A 16,549-nucleotide genomic window follows, 5' to 3' on the forward strand; every position below is an offset into this window, starting at 1 on the left:
AATTTGCTCTAGCTATTAAATATCGTCGTTTGTTGGCATCGGAGTGTATTCTTCTGTATTTCCTAAGGTTTTTATCAATGTATTACGATAGCGAGCGCAATTGCAGTCAAACCATTTGTTTATAGGTTCAAAGAATTTTTTACCCTTTTTCTTTGGTGCTGCTGTTTTCACTTTCTCCGTAATTGACGAAACTAGTACATCCACTGTCTTAGTTGTGCGTAAGTCAATATGTTCAGCGAGTGTGCTAATTGTTTCAACATAATTGTTAGAAAATTTGTTATTCTAGCTAAGCCTTTCTAGAAGAAGAAGAATCACTTTAATGATGAACATTATCCGAAATACATATTTTAATTTTTGGCATATGGTCGGAATAGGGTTTGGCCTCTATGTTAAAATCATCTATAAACTGTAGAAAACTGTACGAAGAAATGCAATAATCAATGACCGAGTTACCCATAACGCCACAGAAACTGTATTCACCTTGTATATCTCTACACGTCCTTCCATTTAAAATAATGCCTCCATGTTGCTCGATTAACTCAATGAGTGTTTTACCCTTGGTATTTAATAACTTTATCTTTCGATAATCTATATTCCCGTATATTCGGATAATCTTTTAAAAAATTGCTGTCAATAACCTGAGCATTTGCTATTCTAGCATTTAAATCGCCAATGATACAGAAGTATCATTACAGAAGTAGGAGTCAATTCATTAAGGAAATCTTCTAGTTTACCAAAATCTGTGTTCCAATTTGTGCAGTTTAAATACCTTGGTATTAGATAGAACAATCGACCACCTAGTTTAGTCGTTAGAACATGGTTATTTTGTATGTTTAAAAATTTAATTGAGAATTTTTCTTGGACTTCGGTTTTATAGCCAAATATACATCCACCACTAGTACGACCAGATCTATGTTGTTTTGTTGCAAAGATCCACTGTAGGGTATAGTTTTTTAGTAATATAGAAAATTCATGTTGTTTCGATGCAACAACATGTGTTTCAAATAAAAAGAATACATCAAATTTGTTAATATACGATATAAAATCTCCAAAATTTATTGAACTGGCTAAGTTTGCTACATTATAAGACAACAATTGGCATATTTTAAATTGCTATTGTGGGTTAGTATTTGCTATATTTTGGTTATTATAATTATCTTCATCTGTGATAAATACATCAGTAGGGTAGCTGCATTGTGCTAACATGCTACAAAATTCTCCAAGTCGTACTTTCACCGTATTGTTAGTAGATAAAATACTTTTGCTTAATTGCCGAAGATTATATCGCGTATGTTGTTCATCCTCGGTGTAATCTTTTTGGATATATATTGATTTACCTCTTAGATTCTTTTTAGCAGCAAGGACATTGTATGCCTGCATACTTGATTCTAGCGTGCAGCTAGATTTGTTGTTGGTTGAGCTCTTTTAATTTTAATATTTTGTGGAGGCATTGCAATTGATATCGTGACTAGTCTTTCTAAATTAATTTAATAAATAAGTGAACAAAAACTAATTAAATGTGGTAATTGTGGTCATTTATGGGTAGAGTTTAACCGAGTAGAGTTGGTTGCATGCAGATAAATGTATATAGTTACAGGTCAAATGTAAAAATTAACAACAAAAAAATACTGCAATTTAGCAAATTTATTTAGTTTAGTGGCTGACTTCAAATGGTTGAAAAGCTTAAATTGTGACACAATTCCACAAATCAATGTTGTCAATTGAGGTAAGCTTAAGGTTATCTTTAAACCAGTGATCGGCTTAGAGAGACTTAATAACCCCGTGGTACAGAGCCATAAATTATTTATTTTCTTATTCTGACGTTTAGTTGACAATCTCGAGTGTTTCCTAAGCGTTCTCATGGCAACGTTTTTTCAGTTAACAAATATTTGTATTTCATTTTCAATGTCAAAATACAGGCTAAATAATCGTTAATCGAAAATTAAATTTCAATAACTTCAGGTTTGTTTTTTCATTATAGTACCTAAGATAAATAAGTACATACATACAGATCTAATAATAAATTTTTACGATTCTATCAACTGTATCAACAAACATCATCACCTATAAAAAATCTTGCGGTAGCAATTGCTTGTGGTTCTTTGGGTATGGTGTGGGTCGTCATTGTGGCGCTTTACATAATACCAGTGGCAACGTAAAGTTAATGTACAACAATAATTGAATATAATATTTCCTTAAATTATCTGAATTTTAAGAATCAGTTAAATAATTCAGATAGTGAACATATAGATTTAAACGTTTAATTATGAACATTTTATAGAAGTTACTTTAAAGTATTTAACTTTAAATTTCTTATATGCAGATTAACATCTGTTCTATTATTTTTGTTTATATTTGAAAACTGTCAAATTTGTATTATGAGTTAAAGATTTGTACAAAGATATATTTTGTCATACATTTTTTTAGTGCAAAGACCGAATAAGATTCTCTTAAACTACAAATTTGCATTTATATCATTATTGTTCGCTTTATTTTAGTTCTTGTTTACAAAATAAAAAATGTACATTTATTTTCTTATTATACTGTTAATACTACTTATTATGGGGTATTTTGAACTTTTTTTTTCGTATTTATTTTTCATTTTATGCATTTTAAAATATAATATATCTTAAGCAAATGAGTATATATTTAACTTTAGATGTTATTTTTAGTAACCACAAAACAAAATAGTGCAAATATTAGAAACAAAACAAAATTCACATTTAGGCAAAAAAAATTTTGACTCTTTCGCTAAAAGTTAAAACAATTTATAAACCGCAAAACATACATGAATATTCAAAAAACTTTATTTTGCTTGTATTTTATGAATTTGCAGCAATGTCACTTAAATTTAGATTTTTATAAAAAATTTCAAGACTAAAAAAAATTTTTTTTGAAAAAATTTAAAATTTTCAATAATTTTCCGGTTACAAAGGACTTGAATACATTTGCTTAATGAATTTTTATGAAATAAGGAGTGAGTCAAAAGAAACAAATTATTATTTTTTTAATCACATTAGCAATTTAAAATATGCCAATTATTATCTTTTCTGAATCATTCATTTACAACTGTTATTTCAGTCAAAATGGTCACCGAAAAAAAGTATGTACGTGAAAAAATATTTAAAATTTTTCTAATCCGGATTATCAAATTATCCGGACTACCGAATAAAAATTTAAAAAAAATTGATCTCGTATTAAAAATACTTTTAAAACACTTATCTAATCATATATTAGACAATCATTTAAATAAATGATTACATTAAAAAAGAACAAAAAAAAAACGAAACACTGAACTTCAGAAGAAAAAACAAGAAAATTTTCATTCTGTACTTTACTTTTCTATGTTTTTTTTAAAAAAAAAAACATGGAATTGCATAGAAATATTTTGTTTTTGCAGAAAAAAAACTATGTTTTTGCAGTGAAAATTAATAGAGATTAACAGTACAGTAGAGTTTGTATGCAATCCGGATTATAAAGTTATAAAGATGCAATCAATCCGGATTATAGAGTACACAATGTAATGAAAACTGATGTCCAGATTAAAGAATAAACCGTATTAACGATTTACGGATTATCAAGGTTTTACTGTATTACGGAGTGTCTACAAAAACGGCTTTTACCTTTCATAAAACAGCACAGAGGCAAATCCACCCAACTGTCCAGAACCTCGGCCTATGCAAAAGTATTGGTTTCTTGTAAAAAAAAGAATTAAAGAACACAGTAAAGGTATCCCAGGACATGTAAGATTTTAAGTGTTAGTGAAACTATGAAAGTGAAACTATAAATTCATTAAAGGGAGTATTTCCGCAAAAGTGAATAAATTTATAAATACCGAATAATATGCCAATATTTTAATGGTTTAGGAATTTCTACAATATTTGGGCACCGAGCCACAATGCCCCAAAGTGGGGCACCTCGGCTATATCAAAAATTAAAAATGATGCCAAATTTTTGATTGCGATCCGATGTAAAAGCTTTTTATATATGTATATGGAATCTACTAGATGAGATCTACAAAAAACATTGCTTTAGCCATATATTATCTCTTATAGTTTACAAGTTATTCGCATTTGAAAAGTAAAATTTTATGGTTTTTACCTACCTTGGTCTGCTTTTTTGCTAATAACGGATCCAATTCTTTCCCGATTTTCTTGAAATACCGTTTCTTGAATTAACAACAAATTTATTAATAATTGTAAGAAAACCTGTTTAAAAATCTTTACTGAGTCAAAATTTATGTGTATACAAACTTAAAAAAAAAGTTCGTTTTTTGTCATTTTTTTCCGAAAAAAGTACTTACATTAATTTTAAATTACACAGAAAATATTATAAAAATAGCAAAATTTGTATTAGTGCGTGTTCCAGAGCCTTCCGATGTATACCCATTTTTTATGTAAATTTCAAATTTAGACAACATGTTCTCTAATCGCATAACTGCTTTCAAAAAATTAAGACCTGTTTTGTATGTTCCAATATGTTCTTCAATATTGTGCAAAGGGATTGTTGCATAGCCCCGAACTTGGTGCCTTGAATAGATTCAAAAATCCAAAAATCCCAATTTTGGGATTTTTGAAAAGTGTTTTGGGATTGTTATTAACAATTCAGAAATATCTTTTTCTCTTTTGCATTTGGATCAAAAGTTTCTATATAAGTGTAAAATTTCATTAAAAAAACTTGTATTGCATTTTAAAAATTAAAATTTTCCAAAAAAATCAGCTACCATTTTTTATTCCCATATTTTTGAAAAAAGTCTTCTATATTTTTTTTAATTCTTAAAAATTGTGTACATGTATGCTGTCCGCTTTTACACCATTTCCAATTGTGTTTCAGAAAATTTCACAAATTTCCAATTATATTTCAGAAATTTCCAATTATATTTCATAATTTTCCATTTATATTTCAGAAATTTCTAATTGTATTTCAGAATTTTTAATTTATACATAAATAGTTTCTAATTGTATTTCAGAGATTTCCAATTGTTTTTCAGAAATTTCTATTTGTATTTCAGAAATTTCCATTGGTATTGCTATTAGAATTTTCTGAAATACAAATGGAAATTTTTAAAATACAATTGGAAAATTCTGAAATACAATTGGAAAATTTCTGAAAAATAATTGCAATATTCTGAAATATAAATGGAAAATTCTAAAATATTCTGAAATTCGATTAGAAAATTCTAAAATATAATTGGAAATTTCTGAAATATAATTAGAAATTTCTGAAATACAATTGGAAATGGTGTAGATGGATCATAACAAATGTCTCAATAAATATTTCAAAAGTGTTTTTCATATGGAATTATTTATTACTATATTGGACTGAGAGGTGCAAAATAGTTTAGTTATAAATCTATAAAAGCACATGAAATAATATCGGATGGATGTACTTTAACACATTTAAATTTCGGAGAAATTTGTTTATTTGTACCCACCAACTTGTCTAATGATAACGCTCTCATATAATTTGATAATTCCTAATAACTGATCTGAAGCACGTTGAACAGCGCTATCAAATCCAAGTAAATAAAACAAAATAGTTTAGTTTTTAAACAACAGACCCCCACTCCCCCAAACAAACTTATACAGATATATTTATACGATACTTGGTAACAGAAACCAAAAAAATTTCCATTCCAAAATGAAACAAAACTTACGGGAAATAGATTTACAATAAATTTAGAAATAAAACTATGTATATTTCAGTAAATGGAATGTTAAATGCTTGAGTAAATTTAAAATATACATACAAACATACATCTAAATATAATTTGCTCAATGTTAAAATTCTATTATACAGAATATTAGTATTAATATTTAATATTAGTACAACATATTGTTATTAGCGATAATCGTATAATTAATAAGCAAATTTAAAAAATTCATTTAGAATTTTTGTTTAACTGTAGTAAAAGTATTGATTGTATTTGAGATCAATGTATATTTTAATATGGTGTGAGTTAAAATAATATTTCCAACAATTACGAGTAACACATAGATATTATAGGTCATTGAGCTGCCAATAAATTGTGTAAATAAATGCCGTAAAATAATATGCAATTTAATAATAATCATGAAAATATTTATTGTTATTATATTTAATAATTTTATAATGCAAACGATAGATAAGAACCGAAAATAAACATGAGACCCTGTATTATCATAAAATATTAAAAATGTTTTACTATAAATCCATCAAACAGTAAATGTAGTACATATTAAATATAAGAAATGTCTGTCTACGTTTTTTTAAGATATGAGGTGATTATTTCTATTTGGTTTTTCAGACAAGTAGACGACTTAAAACTCAAAGAAACTAGAATTTTTAAGTAGAAATTTCTTAATAATAAAATCTGATGAAATTTAACATCTGTATTACCTCACCCGGATCAACAAAGCATTTTTTTGGTTATTTTTATTTTTTTTTTTTTAAATATTTGACAGATAATTTGAAAATTCTATAATTTCATTTACATATTTTATTAAGAATTTTAGTTTATTAGGAAAAATTTTACGAAATGTCTTCCTTAGAAATTATTTATCAATTTCCGCTTTTAAATTTTATTCGTTTCGATTAGTTTCATAGATTACATTGATGGAATGCGATAGCTATTTCTAAAGAACTTTTGAATTTATCAAGGTCAGGGACATAATTCTAATAATTTATAAAGATACTTCAATAGGAATTCTTATTCGCACAGTGGGGCAGAAGAAAAATATTTAACTAGCTGATTCGATTGACATTTTCATAGGCGTAGCAGAAAAAGACCCCTCAAAATAGGACAACTCAGTCATGCAAATATTTTAGTATAAGTATTCATAAATCCCTCGATTATTACTATAAAAACAAATTAGCGTGCGTTATTCTTTCTTATAGTTATTGAGTTAAACGCCTTTGAAAATTTATGTTTTTCAATTTGCCAAAACATTATCCTGGCGAAGGCTTATCATCTATACATTAAAATGATTCAAGTTTAACTAAACAACGCATTATTTATATGGGACATTTCATGTCAAGACAGTGGAATGCGAGTGGTATACATATCTATGAAAATAAATATTTTGTAACTCAAGAAATACAATTTTTTAAATTTTTTTATTATATTATGCGTTTGTGCAGATGTGTGTAACGCCCAAAAATATTGGTCTAACACCCACCTTAAAGTATACCGATCGGCTTAGAATCACTTTCTGAGTCGATTAAACCATGTCCGTCCGTCTGGCTGGCTGGCTGTCCATGTAAACCTTGTGCGCAGAGTACAGGTCGCAATTTTGAAGATGTTTCGATAAAATTTGGCACGTATAATTTTTTCCCAAGGACGAAGCCTATTGAAACTGGCTGAAATCGGTCCATTATTTCACCTAGCCCCCATACAAATGTCTTCTCTAAATTGGACTTTATCGGTGTTTAATGTTTATTTAATTTATACATGTATCTACACAAATTTCGCTCCAAACAAGTTTTATATATACAAAATTCATGTCACCAAATTTTGTTACGATCGGTCCATAATTATTCATAGCTCCCATATAGACCCGCTTCCGAAAATCACTTTAACGTGCTTAAATCACTTAAAAATTTTGGTATATACACAAAATTCAACATAGTAAACTTTCATATAGACACAAATCACACGACCTAATTTTATGGTGATCGGTCCATTCCGAAAATCACTCACGAATATAAATTATTGATATTTTAAAAGAAAAATATTTTTACTCATTTACTTGGTGTAGGATATTATATGGTCGGGCTTGACCGACCATACTTTCTTACTGGTTTTTTTTTTTGAAAAATTGAAGAATCTAAGCTATCTAAGCTATTTGGGAAACATTTTGCAAAGAACAATAGGTAATAAGGTACATGGATAAGAAAAAACACCTGCTTGGTCAAAAAATCAAATTTTCTTGTTGAAAAATTGTGCAAAACAAATTTCATCCTGGTCGTAAGATATCGATTTCAAAAGTTGGTTCACTTGAATACAAAAACTATACCTAAACCCAAGTTTATTAAAATTTTCCACAAATTTACAAACAGCTACTAATTGTTGACTTAAGTGTTTTTGCTCTATTTTAAATACTCCACTATCTAGTTATACGATTAATTTATAATTTGAACAATTAGTGTTGTCATATTATTAACAATAATTACAACCTTTTACTATTTAACCCACATTTGTTTTAATAAGTTATTTCCTTGTTTTGTTTTTCTTTGCAGAGCGAATTGAAATTACCGATTGTTTGAGTAAATAAAACCAGCAATCTACTCGAGAAATTAGAATATATTTAAAACAAAATTTTTTCCACAAAAAGGGTTAAAATAAAAAGCGCAAAACTGCAATTATTAAACGATCCATACGCCATTATAATGGACGGCTTTGCCCATGATTGGCCAACGACCTCGTCGACACGTATAGATAATAATGCACTGCAAATGGATCTGGTAGCTGAACTGCATGATGGAGGATTTGAGCCTCAAACGAGAGCTAGATCAAATACATGGCCATGTCCAAGACCAGAGAATTTCGTTGATCCACCCGATGAGTTGGAAAGCACAAAGGCCAGTAATCAGCATTTGGCTGGAGGTGGGTGTCAATGGATTTTAAAAAATAAATATCTTATATATCATATGTTTTTGTTGTTGTTATTTTCTTTGAAATGTTTCTTTAGATTCACAACAAACTGTTCCTAATGTGAGTGCCGCCAAAAAGAATTCATCGCGCCGTAATGCCTGGGGCAATTTATCATATGCTGACCTTATAACACATGCCATTGGTTCTGCCACCGATAAACGTTTGACCTTGAGTCAAATCTATGAATGGATGGTACATAATGTACCTTATTTTAAGGACAAAGGTGATTCGAATAGCAGTGCGGGCTGGAAGGTGAGTTGGAATGATTTTTTGTTTTAGGAATTTGAAATTCTTTAATCTTTCATGTTGAATCAGGCAAATATGTAATGTAACATTTTAGGGTGGAATTGTGCAATTTAAAGGTAAAAATTAGAAAAAATTATAGCGTCTTACTAAATTGCTTTCTATATTCTGCTCAATATATTTGTTTCATACTTTATCGAACAATTTTTGTATTTCCTATTCTCAAAATTGTAACGTCCTGAACATTATACTCAGATTAGTATTAATTTTATTATTAAAAATTTGCATAAATTAAGAAAAAACTGCAAAAAGAAATCAACTAAGTCAACGTATTTTTATATAGTACATATGTACAGTATTGGCCATAACTAAAGCACCCCCTCAATGATTTTTTTTCATATGGTATTTTTTTGTATAAAATAAAAGCTTTAAATATCTATTATGTATTATTTTAATTTGTTAATATGTTTAGTATTGATAAACAAATACTTTCAAAGTTAACCTTTCTATAAGAGGTAACTTAAAATCAAAAAATATTTTAAGGTAGAAAATGAAACGGACAAAACTAAAGCACCCCTTCAAGGATATACTATAAAAAAAAATTTTAGTTAATTTTTTGTTGCAAATCCTTTGTTTTGGATGGCACAAGAACATCTCTTGGCATAGAAGATAATATGTTTTTATGGCGTTTTTCGATATTCCTTCCCAGACTATTTTAACGGCATGAAATAAATCGTGAAAATTTCCGATCCTTATTTCAACAATTTATTTTCATATTAACAATGTGCCACAAGTTCTCAATAGGATTGAGATCGGGAGATTGACCAGGGCAATGAAGAACTTGAATCTTATTGCTGTGTAGCCAAGTCTTACAAACTTTGGAGGGGTGCTTAGGATCGTTATCCTGTTGGAAGATCCCTATAATTGGCATCTCTTCACTGGCATAAGGCAACATTACAGCTTTCAATACATCACGGTACATGAACCGATCCATAATCCCATAAATTTTATGATTTGGCCCAAATCCTTGACCAGAAAAGCAACCCCAGACCATTACATTGCCTCCTCCATGTTTAATTGTTCCTTTGCAATACTTAGGATTCAGTCTTCCTCCTTTTGGTCTGCGTACACGCCTTATTCCAGCGGAACTTTTTAAGTTGTATTTGGATTCGGCAGGGAACAGTACTGTCTTTAATTTTTGGACACTCCCTTCGATGTGGGCTTTGGCAAATTTCAGTCTAGCTTTCTTGTTCTTAGCTGATAGAAATGTTTTTTTGCTGGTCGTCAGCTGAATAATCGGGCTTCTACTACTCTTCTACGGATTGTTCTTTCTCTAACGCATAATCTTAAACTTGTTCCTACTTGAATAGCTGATGCTGTAGGATCTTTTTGTATTGCTCTTTTGATCAAGGAATCATAATATAGTGTTTTTTTTCGCGAACGACCTCCAGAATGCACCGGAGATTTTCGACCAGTCTTAAAAAATTTTGAAACGAGCCTGGAAATAACTGATCTGTTAATTGAATATTTTTTACTAAATTCATGTAGTGATAACCCCGTCTTCCAGTCTTCAATAACTTTAATTTTAAATTCACTGGAGTACTTGTTCCTTGTCATTGTTTTTTTTCACAATAAACTGTATAAAACTTAAATTTTGCACACTATGTCTTCCTATATTTTTATCTTTTGGAATTTTTAAGTCCATTCATTGCGATTCTCGATAATTCACATTGCTAATATGCAGTACCGAGTCAAATTTTTAAACATCTTATAAGAGGGTGCTTTTGTTTTGTCCGTTGCGTTTTGAGTTTTTATATTTATCATTTTAAATTAATTAAATTAAATTATCTTTTACTAAATGAATATTAAATGAACATTAACAATATTAGTTAATAAAATATATACAAAATTCATCCCAAAAAAGCCGTTTTTATCAAAAAAATTATGATTTGAAAAAATCCATTGAGGGGGTGCTTTAGTTATGGCCAATACTGTATATATTTTTTTGTTATTATTATTGTATTATTGTTTGTTTGTTGTATCGTTCGTTCATTCTAGTCGACAAAAGTCGATGACAGTGATGAGTAAGCAAATGATGGCCGTGAACTTGAATTTGAATTATGTATGGCTGTGTGTTCAGTTCAGTATACACATTAAAAACGGCAAATGAAAATTGAAAATAAGATTTATAATGTCAAAAAAAAAACACAAACAAAAACAAGTAAGAGTGCTATATTCGGCTATGCCGAATCTTATATACCCTTCACCTTTGTTGTGGATGCATTATTATTTTTTATAATTAGTATATACATATGTATGTACATTGCCCACTTTCAGCGTACAGCATCCTAAATTTATCAAGAACACAAAAAACAACAACAACGCCAAACGAAACAAAACACCAAAAGAAAAACAAAATACGCAAGCCAATGAAACCAACACACATCCAAACATACGTTTAATTGTATAAAAAACAACAACGCCAAAAGAAACAAAACACAAAAGAAAAACAAAATACGCAAAGCATACGTTTTGTTGCTTTTTTGTAAAAAAAACCAACACACAACCAAACAAACGTTTAGTTGTATAAAAAATAACAACGCCAAAAGAAACAAAACACTAAAAAAAACAAAATACACAAAACTTGCACATCCAAACATACGTTTTGTTGTTTTTTTGTCAAAGCATGCAATACATTTGCCCAATTCACAACTGGTGTTGTAGCGTTGTATCGTTGTATGTCGTAATTTTTTTTATTAATGTTTTGTTTTTGTTTCGAAAAATTTGTTTGAAAAATATTTACGACATACAACGATACAACGCTACAACACCAGTTGTGAATTGGGCAAATGTGTTTTTTGATGAAATTTTCAGAGGTTGTCTCGGATTTTTGCTCATATCTCCGTTATTTATGGACGGATTTTGCTGATTTTAAATAGCAAAATTCTCGAAAGTATGTCTGACAGAATTGTTGAAGATTTGGATCCCGGAGATATCTGGGGCCTTCAGAAAATTGATTTCAACAGACAGACAGACAGACGGACAGACAGACAGACAGACAGACAGACAGACAGACAGACAGACAGACAGACAGACAGACAGACAGACAGACAGACAGACAGACAGACAGACAGACAGACAGACAGACAGACAGACAGACAGACAGACAGACAGACAGACAGACAGACAGACAGACAGGCAGACAGACAGACAGACAGACGGACATGGCTTAATCGACTCCGCTATCTATAAGGATCCAGAATATATATACTTTATAGGGTCGGAAATGAAAAATGTAGAAATTACAAACGGAATGACAAACTTATATATACCCTTCTCACGAAGCTGAAGGGTATAATAAACAAAACCATAAAATGCAATACGCGAAAAAATTACAAAAAATCGAAAGAAAGAAAAAAAAAAAGTTGCAAAATGTAAACAAACATTTTGACAGACAAACAGAGAAATGAAAACAAACATTGAAAACTGACAGACGATCAACAAACAAATTAACAACAAAACAAATTAACACTCATACAAACATACAAGTGTAATAAAGTATGCATTTTATTTTGATCCATTTTTAATTAAACTGCTCCCAAGAGAAGCCTATTTTTTATTTAACAGCAACGACAACTTGTTGTCAATTTTGACAGTCATTTTATTATTTATTGAGTAAACAATTGCAGCATAAGCCAAAGAGCCAGACAGACCATAAGTCTGACAAATTAAACATAAAAATATGTATTTTAAATATTTGAATATAAGAATGAAGAACACATATGGGGTATTCACACGGTCTGCTATTAGTCAAATTGTCCTTATATATTATAATAGTTGTTGTGTTTTAAACAAAACAAAAAAAAGTATTATTTTATGACAAAACAATAAACGTAGTTCAAATAGTCTTATTAGTTTAGAACTTTTTTGTTTGAAACACAACAAAAATTTGATTAAACTATCATAATATATTAGGACATTATGACAATATGACCAAATAGTAGACCGTGTGAATACCCCAATAGTAAGGTTTAAATAATTTTTTGCAAAACAGACTCAAACAAATGGCGGTAAATTTGCTCTAAAATGCATATAGTATGTATTATTATTATTTCTGTCATATTCACTAGAAATAGACAGATATTTAAAGTTATAACGTATGATTTACGAATACAACAGTTGATCCAAATAAATACATGGAGCAACTATTTCTATTTTGTATAGGGTTAAAACTGTTGAGGAAATTACTTTTTTTTCCGGTACTCTATACCAAACTGTAACTACTCGATACTTTCAGAGATGTATTTTTCAGTACAATAAGGTAAACAAACTTCAATAGTTGTCAGTGAAAAAGTACAACTCTGTTTTTGAAATAAGAATTTTAAAATATTAAATTCAGCTTTTAACTCTTTGCGGTTTGGTGGTTAGTTTACTAACCACATTTTCTATAGTCTTTAAAACATAGTTTATTGTCATCTATTGCCATTTTGCTAATTAATTATATTTTTTGAAGTCACCGTTTATGATTTTTTGCAAAACTTTGCCGTCAGCGTTCTCTGGTTAGATAAATATATTAATTTGAAAATATTGTAAAAATCAGATTTTTTTAGAGACTTTCACTAATTCAATAAAAAAAAGCACAGAGTGTTTATTGTTCATCGAATTCAGTGTTACTTTGATATTTCGGTTGTTTGGTCAGAAAATTTAATCAAAAATATTCGATTTCCAAGAAAATTATACGAAACAAAAATTTTTATCATAGTTATTTTTAATGACAACCGCCAAGGTGGTTAGTAAACTAACCACTTCAGTCCACAAAAAACTTTGGAATGAGGTGGTTTTTTCATGTTTTGATTAATTTTTTCTTACTTTTTATAATAAACTAACCTTGATGAAAGTAAAATTGCAATTGTTTTGATTTTAAACTTATACATAAAAAAGCGTAGCTGAAAGAGATAAAAGAGTTGAGTATTGAGTAGTCAAAAGTGCCGGCATTTTACGCCTCTATTTCAGAGGGTTATATTACATGCACATGCGAATGTTTTTGGCTATACTTAGGCAAACGATTCACAAATGATCGATAATTATTCATTATTGTGAAAATTTACTCGATTTGTTAAAGAACATTATTCGCTTTTGCTAAAATTTTGCAAATTTTCTAAGCTTTTTTTTCTAAATTTTAATTCTGTAATATTCACATTACATATTTATAAAATGAATGTATGTACTAAAAATGCAAGAAAAAAAATGTGCAATAAATTCATTTAAACCTCTGTCTTAAACAGGCAATTGTTTGTTGGGCAATCGCAGTTAAGTATTTGATGCCAGACCGTAAATATACTCAGCATACAATGACACTAAAATAAAATTGAACCACAACAAAAAAAAACAAACAAAACTATAGAGCCAACAAGTGCTTGGAATTTAAACAATGCACAGTGGTTTAGAAACGTTTTTATACCCTACACCACCATAGTGGGGAGGGTATTATGCGTTTGTGCAGATGTTTGTAACGCCCAAAAATATTAGTCTAACACCCACCTTAAAGTATACCGATCGACTTAGAATCACTTTCTGAGTCGATTAAGCGATGTCCGTCCGTCCGTCCGTCCGTCCGTCTGGTTGGCTGGCTGGCTGGCTGTCCATGTAAACCTTGTGCGCAGAGTACAGGTCGCAATTTTGAAGATATTTCGATGAAATTTGATACATATTATTTCTTCGGCTCAAGGACCAAGCCTATTGAAACTGGCTGAAATCAGTCCATTATTTCACCTAGCCCCCATACAAATGTCCTCCCGAAATTGGACTTTATCGGTCATAAATGTTTAATTTATACATGTATCTCCACAAATTCTGCTCCAAATAAGTTTTATATACACAAAATTCATGTCACCAAATTTTATTACGATCGGTCCATATTTAGTCATAGCTCCCATATAGACCCGCTTCCGAAAATCACTTTAACGTGCATAAATCGCTTAAAAATTTTGGTAAACACACAAAATTCAACATAGTTAACTTTAATATAGACATAAATCACACGACCTAATTTCATGGTGATCGGTCCATAATTGGTCGTAGCCCCCATATAAGGCCCACTTCCGAAAATCACTCAAAAATATAAATTATTTAAATTTTAAAAGAAAATTTTTTTTGCTCTTTTACTTAGTGTAGGGTATTATATGGTCGGGCTTGACCGACCATACTTTCTTACTTGTTTTTTTTTGGAAATAATTCGGTATCTCGGGAACTATTGTAGATATTGTTACGAAATTTCACATGGTTCGAGCTAAGGTGTTTTCAAGTTTCTAATGGGGGCCAATGCGTAGCCCCTCAAAGTTGGTCAACTCGGGTCTTAAATTTATTTAAAAAATGGCCAAAAATCCATTTATAATTTGAAAGAGCTGAAATTTTAGATATAAATAGTCCTTGAGAAGATATACAAAAAATATGCTTACATTTCGCATGAAATATACATATGGGGGACTTCACGTCAAGTGAACCAACTTTTTAAATCGATGCACCAAGGTTTGACCTATTGGATAGTAATTCAGACACAATTTTTCAACAAGATCGGTAAAGAACTCTCGGAGTTAGAGGGGGTCAAAATTTCATATTTTGGCCAAACATGCGATTTTTCTCATCCATGTAACTTATTACCTATTTTTCTTAGCAAAATGTGTCCCAAATAGTTTACATAGCTATTTCTTCAATCTTTAAAAAATATTTAAAAAAAAAATAAAAAAAATTTTAATATTTTTTTTCCTAAATCAAAAACTTTTTTGATTTTTTTTTTTCAAAATGGGCCCTAATATAGACTCAAATGTTCTTAAATCAATGGCATTAGAATTTTTGCCATTTTTTATTTTCAAATACCGAAATTCTTAAAACGGGTAAAAAGTGTTCAAAAAACTGAGTTTTTTTTAGAAAAGTGCCTACTGCGACATTATTTAACGAGTGATAGTAAAAAAGCTTTGTAAATATTTAAGAAACATATAGAGTTTTATTGTGAATCGGTGGTATGTCTTTTTAGAATTTTTTACTCAAACCGAATTTTGTTTTTTTTTTAAATTGACCAAGTTTGGATAGGTCTGGGGGGTTTTATGTTCGCTTAAGTGAGCCATATTATTCTCTACACACTTTTGCATTATGTTATCTTTCCGAACCATATAAAATTGTATATAATCCAGAAACAAATTTGTTCTACAATAGACAAAAAGAGCTTTTTTGAGGAAAAATTTAAAAAAATAAGGACCTTTTTACAAGTTCCAACATTGGATGCGTATGACTTTTTATATGGACGAGATAACTGTTAGCAAGTCTTTTTTATTTTATTTAGAATTTTATCGCCAATATAGCTGTTATTTTGAAAATAAATTTCGTCCCTCCGTAGGCCTGCCATATCTAAATAACCGTTAAATGATCGAGTTTTTGTAGATCTTCTCAAGGACTATTTATATTTAAAATTTCAGCTCATTCGGAATATGAATGGATTTTTTAAAAACAATTTGGGAACAGAGGTGATCAACTTTGAGGGGCTACGCAGTGACTCCCATTAGCGCTAGGAAGCTGAAACACCTCTGCTCAAACCATGTGAAATTTCGTATAGTTCCCGAGACACCGAATTATTTCCCAAAAAAATAAAATGTTTCTAAACCACTGTGCAATGTTAAC

At 29.7% G+C, this 16,549-nt stretch overlaps 1 protein-coding gene across 1 annotated transcript in view; it reads left to right on the forward strand.

Annotated features, from left to right (window-relative positions):
- The window catches only part of foxo (forkhead box, sub-group O), a 161,074-nt gene that overhangs the window by 52,355 nt on the left and 92,170 nt on the right, over positions 1-16,549 (forward strand). Inside the window, exons 3-4 of the mRNA XM_065515848.1 lie at positions 8,218-8,584; positions 8,670-8,884. Coding sequence (XP_065371920.1) covers positions 8,368-8,584; positions 8,670-8,884 — 432 coding nt within the window. The 5' untranslated portion in view covers positions 8,218-8,367. The remainder of the gene's footprint in view (positions 1-8,217; positions 8,585-8,669; positions 8,885-16,549) is intronic.

This window comes from Calliphora vicina, chromosome 1 (assembly GCF_958450345.1).
Source record: "Calliphora vicina chromosome 1, idCalVici1.1, whole genome shotgun sequence".
Taxonomy (NCBI): domain Eukaryota; kingdom Metazoa; phylum Arthropoda; class Insecta; order Diptera; family Calliphoridae; genus Calliphora; species Calliphora vicina.